The sequence below is a fragment of the Pimephales promelas genome, chromosome 18 (genome assembly GCF_988280905.1).
Source record: "Pimephales promelas chromosome 18, fPimPro1.hap1.1, whole genome shotgun sequence".
NCBI lineage: Eukaryota > Metazoa > Chordata > Actinopteri > Cypriniformes > Leuciscidae > Pimephales > Pimephales promelas.
Window position 1 is genome coordinate 28,489,114 of NC_142786.1, and position 12,466 is coordinate 28,501,579.

At 37.7% G+C, this 12,466-nt stretch overlaps 1 protein-coding gene across 4 annotated transcripts in view; it reads left to right on the forward strand.

The window, feature by feature from the left end:
- The window catches only part of hpcal4 (hippocalcin like 4), a 32,991-nt gene extending 24,406 nt beyond the window's left edge, over window positions 1–8,585 (forward strand). For all 4 annotated transcript variants that reach the window (XM_039681246.2, XM_089123336.1, XM_039681245.2 and 1 more), the window contains 3 exons: window positions 4,323–4,498; window positions 6,296–6,511; window positions 6,611–8,585. In XM_039681246.2, coding sequence (XP_039537180.1) covers window positions 4,337–4,498; window positions 6,296–6,511; window positions 6,611–6,808 — 576 coding nt within the window. In that variant the 5' untranslated portion in view covers window positions 4,323–4,336 and the 3' untranslated portion in view covers window positions 6,809–8,585. The remainder of the gene's footprint in view (window positions 1–4,322; window positions 4,499–6,295; window positions 6,512–6,610) is intronic.
- Window positions 8,586–12,466: the final 3,881 nt, after the last annotated feature.

A 12,466-nucleotide genomic window follows, 5' to 3' on the forward strand; every position in this document is an offset into this window, starting at 1 on the left:
GCCCCTGTTACATTGAGCTGTCACAGGGAGAGAGTTAAAGGCGATGATGGAAGACAATGGTCTAGAATGGGCAAAGATAAAGACCAACATAGACCACAATTTACCAGATTAATTCTGGATAATGCTGGTTTAGCAGGTGAACCAGTGCTGCCAAACTGGTCACTGCTGCTGAGGCTGGTCATCTGTTGTCACCTCCAGTGTGACACTACCAGTCAAATATTCGGAATAATTAAGATTGCTTTAATGTTTTGATGAAAGAAGTATTATGTTCTCACCATTTATTTCATCCAAATATAATAAAAAAGAAATGTAATATTGTTAAATATTAACAGAATACTATTACATTAAAAGAACTGTTTTCTGAATATACTGTATACAATGTATATTATTAAATAAGAGCCTTTATTAACAATTGAGCACCAATAATTGAGCAGCAAATCAGTATTAGAATGATGTCTGAAGGATCATGTGACACGTGAAAATTCAGCTTTGTCATCATAGGAATAAATTATATTCCAAAATATACTCAAATGGAAAACAGTTATTTGAATTGACTGTTTTCTTTAATAAATGCAACCTTAGACGTTAAAAAAAAAGACCAAACCTGACTGATTATGACAGGTTCTACGTGCTTCTAAATCTAAAGCCTACTACCGGTACTCTTCCATCTCTCAGTTCCTTCTGACACGTCAATCTTGAAAGAGTTTATAGAAGGTCACTGGGGTGAATAAAGTCTAAAATTGAGTCATCTCTTCTTTTCTCGTTCAATCTCCGACAGTTGCCAGAACAATGTTCAGGCCCTAAAAAAAAAATTCATTTTCCCACCTGGGATCCATTTAAGTGCCAGACCTGTGTGTCTTTGTAAGTGTGTGCATTTGAGTGTGTTTGTGTCTATGCATGTGCGCTGTGGTGGAATTAATCCACTGCCAATGTCCCAGTGTCCAGCACATCTCGGCTCCAAGGGTTCTCATCTCCATTTGGTGGCTCTTAAAAAGAGCACACATAGACTGATCTAGCTGGAATGTCAAAGACATCAGCAGTGACCACACAGGCAATCACTGTCCATCGATCAATCTGAGTGACAATGGAGAACTGATGAAAACGAGAAAGTGATAGGAGAGGCCATGAAACAAGGCCACAAAAGACATTCACTCTGTTTTCTTACTGACAGGAAGGTAACAGCTTTAGACGTGACTCTATAAAAGATCAAGAAGCAGAATTAATGTGTGTGACCTTTTGGTTTGATCACAAGAATTTTGTTAGAGTTTACAATTTTTGTATAGTCAACATAAAGTCAAAGTAGTTTCCATTTACTTTCTTAATACATGCACCTTGTGTTATTGTGAAAGTTATTCTAAAAAAAGAGAAAACTTTTGGCTGATGTCGCCTTGGCACCAAGGGTGTGAAAAATAATGTTAAAGGGATCCTATTCAGTTTTTATAGCTTAACTAAACAGCTTCGGAGTTATTGAAATTGTTATATGACCTATGTATATATTTAATCACTTGAAAATTATCAGCACTAACAGCATATATTAGATCTCATTAAACGACAAATTAAACACAATGTACTATTGTATACTTTGTAACACATCACGCCATGTCTAACATGTCGCCATGTTTAAAGTTAAATACAAGTACTCAACAGCGACTCTAGGGGTCACTGTTTGATAAAAATGGAATTCCTGCATGGTGTCCCTTTAACCAGTAGCCAAACAACTGTAGCATATGCAACGCAGTCTTTCTGAAGTAAGATACGATTTTTGCTCTCAATTGTACGTTTGCTGATGATTAGGGGGGAACGTGATGGGCACTACTCCAAAAATGCCCCGCCTTGGTGACAGGCTTGCATTAATCTGCAAATCCTCATAGATAAGCATCACTTCTGCTCAAGGAAAGAGAAACGGCATAGTGACAGCAGCACCTTTACAGTGTCTCCCACATTTCTTCCCTCAGCACTGCTAGACTAATCCGCAAGCAGTCGTCGTAATCCTATAGGAGTCACATAAAAGCTACCATTCGTTGATAAACAGAAACGCCCTCTTGGGAAGGAAATGAAGCAAGAACTGACTCATCGGATAGAAACTCATCGGATAGAGATATTATATTATATCCACAATAAACAACCGGAAAAAGAAGATGCCATAGAACTATTATTTTTGAACTCAAGCCAAAGATAAAAAGTTTTTTTTTGTGTGTGTGTACTTTGTATTTTTCATAAATTAAGACTGTCCAAATTTCTAGCCTAGTTTTCTTCAACATGCTTTTGCTCCCCTGACTGACGTCTTGGGACGTCTTTTGACCATACGTCATTTAGGGTACCCTTAAACGTCGGTTAGATGATGTTATCGGATCCTAACCCTACCCCAGACCTAAACCTACCCCGTCACCTAACTGATGTTAAAGGTAAAGCGTCAGTTGTATGACGGCCCGGGATCGTCATCTAACCAACGTTTAAGGGTAACCTAAAAAGGCGGATGTCGATGTATGGTCAAAAGACGTCCCAAGACGTCAGTTATATGACGTTTTGGGATGAGACTGTGTTACCTGAGGAATAGAGTCTTAGTATAGACTCTATACCTCAGGGGCGTTTCCTCCAAGGAGGCAAGAGAGGCAGTGCCTCCTCAAACAATTAGATGAGAAAATTTCCCATGTCACAAAATTAAAACAATTAAAATATGAAAAAACATGACCTTAAAAATGTGTATAAATCACTTCTTTTTCTAAAATAACAGCATCCAACAGGGACACCCGCAGGTAAAGTTACAGCGGGACACCACGTCTCTTTTTGCCTCCCCTGAGCCCATTGACTTTTACAGACCCTCTAAAGCGTGCGGTAGGTTTGCTTGGGGGTAATTGACAATGAATAGGGGGAAGTCACCTGAGAGGAGGCAATGCCTCCATGCTATGATTGGATATGATTTCTTATGGTTGGATATGATTGGTTCGTGCTATAAATTCTGCCTTTTGTTTTCATGTGTGTTCGTAGTGCGCACATAAAACTCTATAGTTTAAAACTCTTCGTCTAACACTAGAGTTGCATATAGTCTGGGGCTAACTATTGTATAAGATGTAAAACATAAAAAACATGCTTCAGTCCTGTAGTGTAGGTTTGGCTTAAACAGCAAGCCACAAACTTGTTTATTATAGTGTCTGAAAAAAAAGGAAGTGTGTGTCTGAATTTTCTAATAAAAAGAGATATGAATCCTTGCTTGAAGGATATTATGACATCAATAAGTGTGTTCAACTTATTGCAGTTACAACTCCCAGGTAACCACGACTCTCGCAGGTTCCAAAGCAATACGGGTGTAGATTAACTTCCATAAACAGACGTTGCTTTCCAATTTGAGTTGCTCTTCATTTCCTTTGCAGTTTCATGGAGGGCTCTGAGTAATGATTGACAGATTTAGTTTCCTCTTGCACGCCGGCTCTTTGAGCAGTCACTTATTTCACACAAGCTAACAAAGGTTGGCCTGTGGGCAGGAGTGCTTGCAGAGTTTGATGCAAGGCTTTCTGATTGAAAACAACAGTGGGTTGTCTCACCAGCCCCAAAGAATCAGCTTTCTGCAGCCTTGAGGTGAATGTTGTCAGCCATACACTTCATTAACCACTTAGATTAACTTTAATTAAACACCCCTGTCTAAAGTTAACTAATCAGAAAGATGCCAATATTAGCAAAGGCGACAGATCATTCCAAAAAAGGTCAGCGACAAAGAGGGAGTGGAATAGAGCTAGAGAAAATCTGCTCACCTCTGATTAGTCATCATGATCCCACTAAAATGACCTACCATCAGAGGAGAAAATAGCTCTGTGGGCGACCGGGTCTCAGAATGTCTCAGATGAGTTCCTCTGAAAAGCTGCTGCTGTATTCTGTCATCATGTGCCCCTCGTCAACTATTTAGACCTGTTCAATATTTAATGAACTTTAATAACCCGAGAGCGGAGATAATGACTCATTAACACAGTGCCTCATTTGTCATTTGCGCACCTAAATATATCCATTTTCAAGGCCCGGGGCAATTTGGATTTGGTTTAATATATCTCGGATTTTGCCACAGGCAGACACATTATAAGACATGATGTCATGGCAAAGTGTAAAACCCCTAAAGAATAGAGGACAACAGCTACTAAAAGACAGAGAAATGGCAGACATAATAAAAAAGTATGGAGACAGTGGTTGCCATTTGAGTGGTGCGATTCACAGCTGGAGTTGCATTACATTACACCTTCGCATTAGTCTTGTCAAGACAAGTTTTTGATTGCTGCTGCCCAATCTATAAAACATTCATGTATTTTATGGCCATTTCCTCTCTTTGTCCACAGAGAGGTGTAAAAAGATGGGGAAACACAACAGCAAGCTTGCTCCTGAGGTGCTAGACGATTTGACCAAGAGTACAGAGTTCAATGAAGTTGAGCTGAAGCAGTGGTATAAGGGATTTCTAAAGGACTGTCCAACTGGGATCCTCAATCTGGAAGAATTCCAGCAACTTTATGTCAAGGTGAACGTTGTCTATACACCCAAAAGGATACTTTACTCAGACGATATAGTTACTTTATCTATATGACCCGGAGGTGCATAAAATAAATTACAAGTATAATGAAAAATAATCTCAATAATTTTTTAAAAGGGATAGATCACCTAAATATGAAATTTCTGTCATGATTTACTGGCACTCATGCGGTTCCAAACCAGTAAAAATTTGTGTTTAAAGTTTGTATTTGTGTTTTGTTTTGGTGCTTTTCCACTGTTGGTACTGCTCAGTACCGTACGGTTCGGCTCGCTTTGCTTCTCCCTTACGTGGTACGACTCGGCTCGGTTCGCTTTAGCTCAGCTTGCATTTCCACTGCAGTTAGTACCACTTAAAAGTGGGTGGGATTATAGTCTGACCGCTTTAGTTTATCCGCTCCTCAGCAACCAACAAGAGGAACGTCTGCACTTCGTCCACTGACCACGATTCACGAAGTTTTCTTTAAAACAGGTGCTACAGCGGTGGCTGTTACTGGCTATTTAAATCTAGCGGGTTGGTTAGATGTCTCTCAAATACAATGACGCTGGTAGTGACGATTCTGTCTGACTTACCAATCAGTGGTCTGCAGTGTGTTCACGTCATATTTTAGTATCGGTACAATACGCTTGGAACCTCAACAGTGGTACCATTTAAAGCGAGCCGTACCGTACCATGCGGTGGAAAAGCGCCACAAGTGAGTCGTACCGAGCCGAGCCGTACCGTACCATGCATTGGAAAAGCACCAATATGTTAGTTAGGTTAGGTTAGGTTACTAAAAGGTGTACTAAAAAGTAGGGCTGGGTATTGAGACAAATTTCACAATTCGATTCGATTTCGATTCACAAGCTTGCAATTCGATTTCGATTTCGATTACGATTCGATTCAATATCAATTATTTTGGATATCAGTTACAATAAATGGCCATTTTTCTCAAGGGAATCAAATCTCTTAAATGCTGTAAACTATGGGAGTCTAGTTGTAGCCTACTAGGCTTCATTAGCCTAATATGAAGGTAATAATGAACTGTTTTGTAGCTATACAAATCACTTAAATTACACTTTTATTTATTTTTATAATCAGAAGATTATATGAAATATAAACATTTAAATAGTGGCTGTCATAAAAACCTGCCATATTTATTCAAATATGCATTAAATATTGAAGAACATTAAGATTGTAGTGCATATGCAATATGGTGTATATATTTAGCAAAATGCTCCTCTCTAGAGTTATTTTTTTCTAACTGACTAACGAGTTTATGTGGGTTTTCTGAGGTAAATATGACGAGACATGACAGTAATTACAAGCTGTTTAACTGACGTCTTTCCACGGTTGAAGTGGTGATTGAGCGAATCAATGTGACATGATGCGGATTTCGATAAGTTGTACTCTATGTTTTACCACACTTTCAGATGCTCATTCATGTTTATTTCGCGCTGTCATTGGTATTATTAACCCGGAAGAGAGATCAGCGCTGCTGCTTCTCTTGAGCTGCGCCTGAGCGATCTCACGCCACAGCGCCAAAACGCTATTTATGTTTTTGAATTTCAAAAGAAAATGGACGTAATTTGAAAATTGAGACTTTGTTTCATATCAATAGTAACAAAGGACACAGATTATTGCGATCTTTTGGATGCGCGCAGCCGCGATACAATGAGATTTAAGACTTGAGATTTAAGAATCGATATCGGTTCGTAAAAATGAGAATCAATTAATATCGAGAAGTCGATATTTATTACCCAGCCCTACTAAAAAGTCAGTTGCCATATCTGTTTTTGTATCTTCCAGTTCTTCCCTTATGGCGATGCTTCAAAATTCGCTCAGCATGCCTTTCGGACCTTTGACAAAAATGGTGATGGTACCATTGACTTCAGAGAGTTCATCTGCGCACTGTCCATCACTTCCAGGGGAAGTTTCGAGCAGAAACTCAACTGGGCCTTCAACATGTACGACCTAGACGGAGATGGCAAGATCACACGCATGGAGATGCTGGAGATCATTGAGGTGAGGTATTCAGAGAAGCCATTTGCTTCGCATACTAAAATATGTGTTTGCTTTAGAAATGTGTTCACCCCATCGATTCGGGATGTCTCTGATGTCCAGGCAATCTACAAGATGGTCGGAACGGTGATCATGATGCGCATGAACGAGGACGGGCTGACCCCACAGCAGCGTGTGGACAAAATCTTCAGCAAGATGGACAAGGACCACAACGATGAGATCACGCTGGAGGAGTTCAAAGAGGCAGCCAAGAGCGACCCCTCCATTGTTCTTTTACTGCAATGTGACATGCAGAAGTAAGAAAGGATAGGAGGGAGATGAGTTAAGGAGGCTGGGGGGTCTAGGGAGGGGAAGAGAACCATGTACAGACTTCTAGAGAGATGTAGGTAATAGATGCTGTTGAACAGAAGTTAGACTGCATGGTAATCTCAGTCGGGAGTGCAAAAGCAATGATTATGGCCATTTGGAATGATTAGTGAAAGTAATGCAAGAGAGAGTATTTTCAATCCTGTATCAATTTTTACACATTCCGTCTGCTTTCCAGCCCAGAGTCAGAAAGATTGAATCATTAATTGCATTGCATCCTCAGAAAAGTCTTTTGAGCCAAAAGAAAGGCATCCGTCTCTTTCAGAAGTTTAATTGTAAAGGGGTGGTTTACTGCCAATCATGTCTTCATGTTTTTTGTTTTTTTTTAAACCTTATTTTTCATAAATTTCACCTTTATTGTAAGCCGCTTTCTCCACTGTTATTTGAACGACCGGTTGACTTCCTTATTTGGAAGTTGGACCGATGTTTTGTAATTGGCTAAACCGTATAGTTGTCCTGAAACTTCACGCACATTACCTTTACAGGCGAAAGTAGCATGTGCTCCGGTCAAATGTAAATAATGGTGTCGATACTGCAGAATCAGTTTGAGCCAGAATCAGATCAAGCAGAACCTCCACAAACATGGCTCTTACGATGGTACATTTTATTATTATTCTATTCTATTTTATTTTATTCTATTCTATTATGTTAGAATTTTGATATGCTGTTACTTGAAAATGCTACTGCTGCTTGTTAGCTTTTGGGATAGAGTTTTCTCCTGATTAAATATTAAATACTGAATAAATGGCCGAGTAATACCGTTTTTAAAGTTATCATTTTATCTATATAATGAACAAACGTTTACATTCACAAAACTTGTATTGTTTTCTTTAGGTGTACATGTGACATGTGTTAAAACTAAACTGTACACTGATAACAGCAGCTGAAGTTTGCTGTAGCGATTACTGCCTCTGGTTTTAAAGTTGGAGCTGCTTCATGTTTTAATAACAGTTTCTTCAGATTCTGGAAGCTGTCTTCCGTAAAATGTGGAGCACAGAGAGCTAAATTACGATTGTAATTTTCAAGAATATAATCAAACATAAATTTTAGCCATTGTTGATGAACTACAGTGTCCATAGGAAGCCCTGGGTGAAAATAACACACTGTCGGCTCTCCACTAGAACTCTTCCTCTTCGACAAAGCCGCAGAAATATGGCCATGCCCCCTTTTTTGCATATTCCGGAGGGAGGGTTGATGTAAATGTGTGGGTTAGTTTCGTATAAAACCCAGGAAGTATTTCGTTGTAGTCCCATTCGAGTCATTTTTGAAGTCGTTCCTGATTTTACGTTGAACTTGAAATTGCAATCAACCACCCCTTTCTTTAATAATTATAAATAAATAATAATCCATTTTAACACATTTTAATCCAAGATGAAGATACAAAAGGCAAAGGATGAAAATATACATTAGGGATGTACGATATGTCTGAAGCTAGCTATCTGCTGATATTATTTTTATTTATTTATTTGTTGATATTGCATGCATAATCGCCCATTATTTGTATATATAATTGTGCATGCTCATTTACCTCATTTTTACCTCATTTTTACTTGATCGTTTCTGTCATCCAACCATAGACTGTAAAAAAATATCCAACACTCTTTAAAAACACTAACAATTTATTAGAGCCCGACCGATAAAGGATTTTGAAGGCCGATACCGATACAAATATTTGCTGGTTTTAAAATCCGATATCGGCTGATATTTTTTTTTCTCTCGTCCAACACTCTTAAAAAAAAATAAAAATTATTAGAGCCCGACCGATAAAGGATTTTGAAGGCCGATACGGATATAAATATTTGTTGGTTTTAAAATCCGATATTCCGATATATCGGCCGATATTTTTTTTTTTCAGAAACGCGCAACAAAACATTTTCCCTAACATTAGTTATTTGTAGTTATGTATGAGTTTTAACTAAAATAATATGCTAATGCATTTTAAAAAGAAACTTGTTTCTTTTATTGTCGCAACAGAACAGAGGAACCAAAGCTCATTTGGTCTTCCACTGATGATAGTGGCATTAGCTAGCTTTGTGGTTAGCAGGGACGGTGTAGAGTGCCCTCTGGTGGACAAACTATACAACTCCAAAACTCATGACATGGTTGAAGCGTGTTTCGTCCGTTTTTATTTAATTTTTGAAATATTCATTTATGGGCCATTATAACTGCCGATACCGATAGTCTGGAAAATGCGTAATATCGGCCGATAATATCGGTCTGGCTCTACAATTTATTAAATGCAATCTTTAGCAGATCTCAAAATGAATTTCCATTCTACATTATAATGTGATGCCCAAATTTACCTGTAGCATATGAAACACTCTTTTTTTTTTAGTTTATTTAGACAAAGTAGTACTGTTGTTCATTTATCTCCTGAAGAAGTGTCAGTTCACAAGAAAGGAAAACAGAAAAATGCAAGGCTTCATGGGGCTTCCATATTCATTGGCCATAACAATAATTATTTGCTCATTGGTATCAGCCAAATATTTATACCGTGCATCCCTATATAATATTTTGAATTTATTATGTCTGTACTGAAAATGTCAGAGCAGCAAAATGCCCGAGGAAGAGCATTAGAGAGGGGAAATGTAGAAAGCAAAGGGTTCTGGGCAGGACTGAATCCTTTGACATTTGCGGGTGCCTTCATATACAGCGCTCTACCCCACTCGAGTAATACTGTTAGAAAAAAACATTGCCATAATCTGATGATACCATCACAAAGCACAGCCATCTTCTAATCGTGTTATTGGCTGAGATAAAACTATAAAGCCATGGCTGAGTAAGGGTGATATTTAGTGACGGATCATGCCAGAAAATGAAGAATAGCATTTATTAGATACTGACAATATATGTACATGAAGACATTTTGTACATAATGCCTATACACATGCTTAATATGTACATGTAAATGTTTCTCTTAGAACTGCTTTCGTATTCTGACACAGCTGCAATGATTCGTGTGCTAACACAACAGCAACTTTACTGTACTTATGTATGTGGGTCTGTCTGTGAACGAGGGAAACTAACGTGTGCATTTTCTTCTCTGCAATCTGGTGTGAAAGCCGCAGTGTGTGAGTGTGAGTTCACGGAAGAGAACACAAATGCCTCAACCTTTGTATTAATTCTTTCTTATGATCTTCACGCCAGTGCTAGGAGTATTACGCCGTCGTGTTTGTCGTCACCTGGTATGGCTGGTGAGCTGTTTTTGTCTTCAGTCTTCATTCATTCATCTCCTATTTCACAAGCTTAGCAAAGTGTCAACCAAAAGGATTTTAATTGTATGAATATTGTCAATGTTGAATTACCTTTCTTTACTCTTGTAATATAAGTGAACACAAATGTAAACCAGACGCAGAATGTGTAGTACCTGTCAATGTTACTATTGCGCTTTAACTTGAGAATACTGTTGCACTACATTGTGAGTAGAGGCAATTCAGCTTTAGTTTTAGACTGCCTCCCTGTGGTGAAAGATGTTAACTTCAGCAGAAGACCCTGAAAAAAAACTATTGCTGAATTTGATCTACATACTCTTACTTTTTCTACCATTGAACGATATGATAAGAGTAGTATGCTAGTATGTGGTTCCGAATTCAGCATACGTTTTTGAACAGGACTAGGGCTGTCGGGGCTTTCAGGTGGTCCAAATAAGATCCCCATGTGATATAGGTCCAGGGGGCAACCCATCAAATCTGTGAATTTTAGCAAGAATCCTTCAAATCATGAAATACTTTCTAGATCACAATGAGGATGTCTTACTACACAATAGCAATGATTATTCATGTTTAGATAATCATTTTAGCTTTATCTAAGTGACTTATTTTTCAATAGTAAAAGTAGTTTAGCAATAGATCACTGTAATCCTGCAGTTCATTTTGCAGCATATCTTGTGAGGTTACATTTTCAGTAACAGGAGTTTCAGCAGTTTCTTTACTTGCTTTTACTCACAATCTTGTGAAATCCACATGGGATGCATTTCTTGTCACATTCACACACCCCTGTCGGTGTTTTTTACGATGGTGCAGTCTCTTTTTTTGTTATGTTACATAGTAGGTTTCTTGTGCTGAATGTGCCTCGTGAAAAAGAAGTAGGCTGTAAAGTTAAAAGTTTTACATTTTAAATCACTGTGTTTTAATAAGTACCCTTTAACAGAAATGACATGAAGTGTATTTTAGTGAATACATGCTTGTCAGTACTTTAACCAAATTTCAGACAAAAAAAAAAGAAATTATGAAAATACATTATAAAGATGTACTTAGGGAGGCCAAAAAGCACTGTAGTTCATCTAAATGCATTTAATTCCAATTTGAACATTCATTACATTACATATATTCTTTTCATAATAATAATAAACGATTCTAAAGTGTACTTCTTTTTCACCAGGGACAGTCAAATTTAATGGCAGCAGTTTTCAAGACATTGATTTTGATCTACAACCGCAGTTCAGATCTGTACCAGCTTGACTTAATGTATGGTCTGAAATCTTAATGATCACTGTGATTAGATTACATAAACACAGTTATTGTCACGGGTAATGATTATGGGAAGTGCAAAGTAGGCCTGGTGGATGTTGTGCAATGTGCACCACTAAATAGACTGTACATGCCACTGCTAAAGTCCAATGAGAGATTTTTTTTTTTTGAGTGCCAAAGACTATAAAGCATAAAATTGGATATAGGGTTAATAAAATGTAATTATGTGTGTGTGAAAAAATATATATAACATATATATTATATTATAACACATATACACATAATATATATGCACACATTTATAATACAGCTTGAAAAAAGTGATGCAAGTTCACATGTATAACCACCCCGTGCAGATTCTGATTATGTCCTAAAAAAAAAAAAATACTAAAAAGGGATTCATTGTGTCCAGTCATGCAATACAATTCGCTTTCTGTACTGTATGTGTTGATGTGCATTTCCAAATGTCTGGTTTTCTGTTCACTTTTTTCAATATCGTAAAGCTCCTTGAACAAAGACGTGTACTTATTTTTGTTACATAGGGAATTAAATATGTGGATGTCTACTGAAATTCGTCTCCGGCTGTGTGTTGTTTGTCATCTTTACTGATTAGGTAAATGCTGTCAGACAAAGTCACATTTCTCTCTCTCCCTCTCTCTCTCATTTTCAGACCTGTGCAGTATGAGTCACTCTGGTGATGTCATGATAAATGTTGTTGTCATGGCAGCAGGGCAATAGCACATCTGAAGTGTGATGGGAGAATTGTATAAATGTAGACCTAAAATCAGGGACACACATTTTCACTAGTGCAATTTTCCAACAAATTGGTACACTTTAAGGTCACTGTGAGCTTTGTGCCAATCATTTCACCCCTGCTGAAAATGGCTTCAATCAGCCTGCACTGGTTTGTGGTTTTGCAGTAAAGTCAGTCTAGTCTGGGTTTTTGGTGTGCGTTCACATAATGAAAGAATGTATGAATGAAAGGTCATATTAATTTTCATTTTACACAAAACTTAGAGAATTATATAGTGGTGAGACATTGTCATTCAATGTTTTTGGGGGAAAAGACAAAAAAATAATGATATAAATAAATATAAAATATTTTATTTGTTGAACAACATTA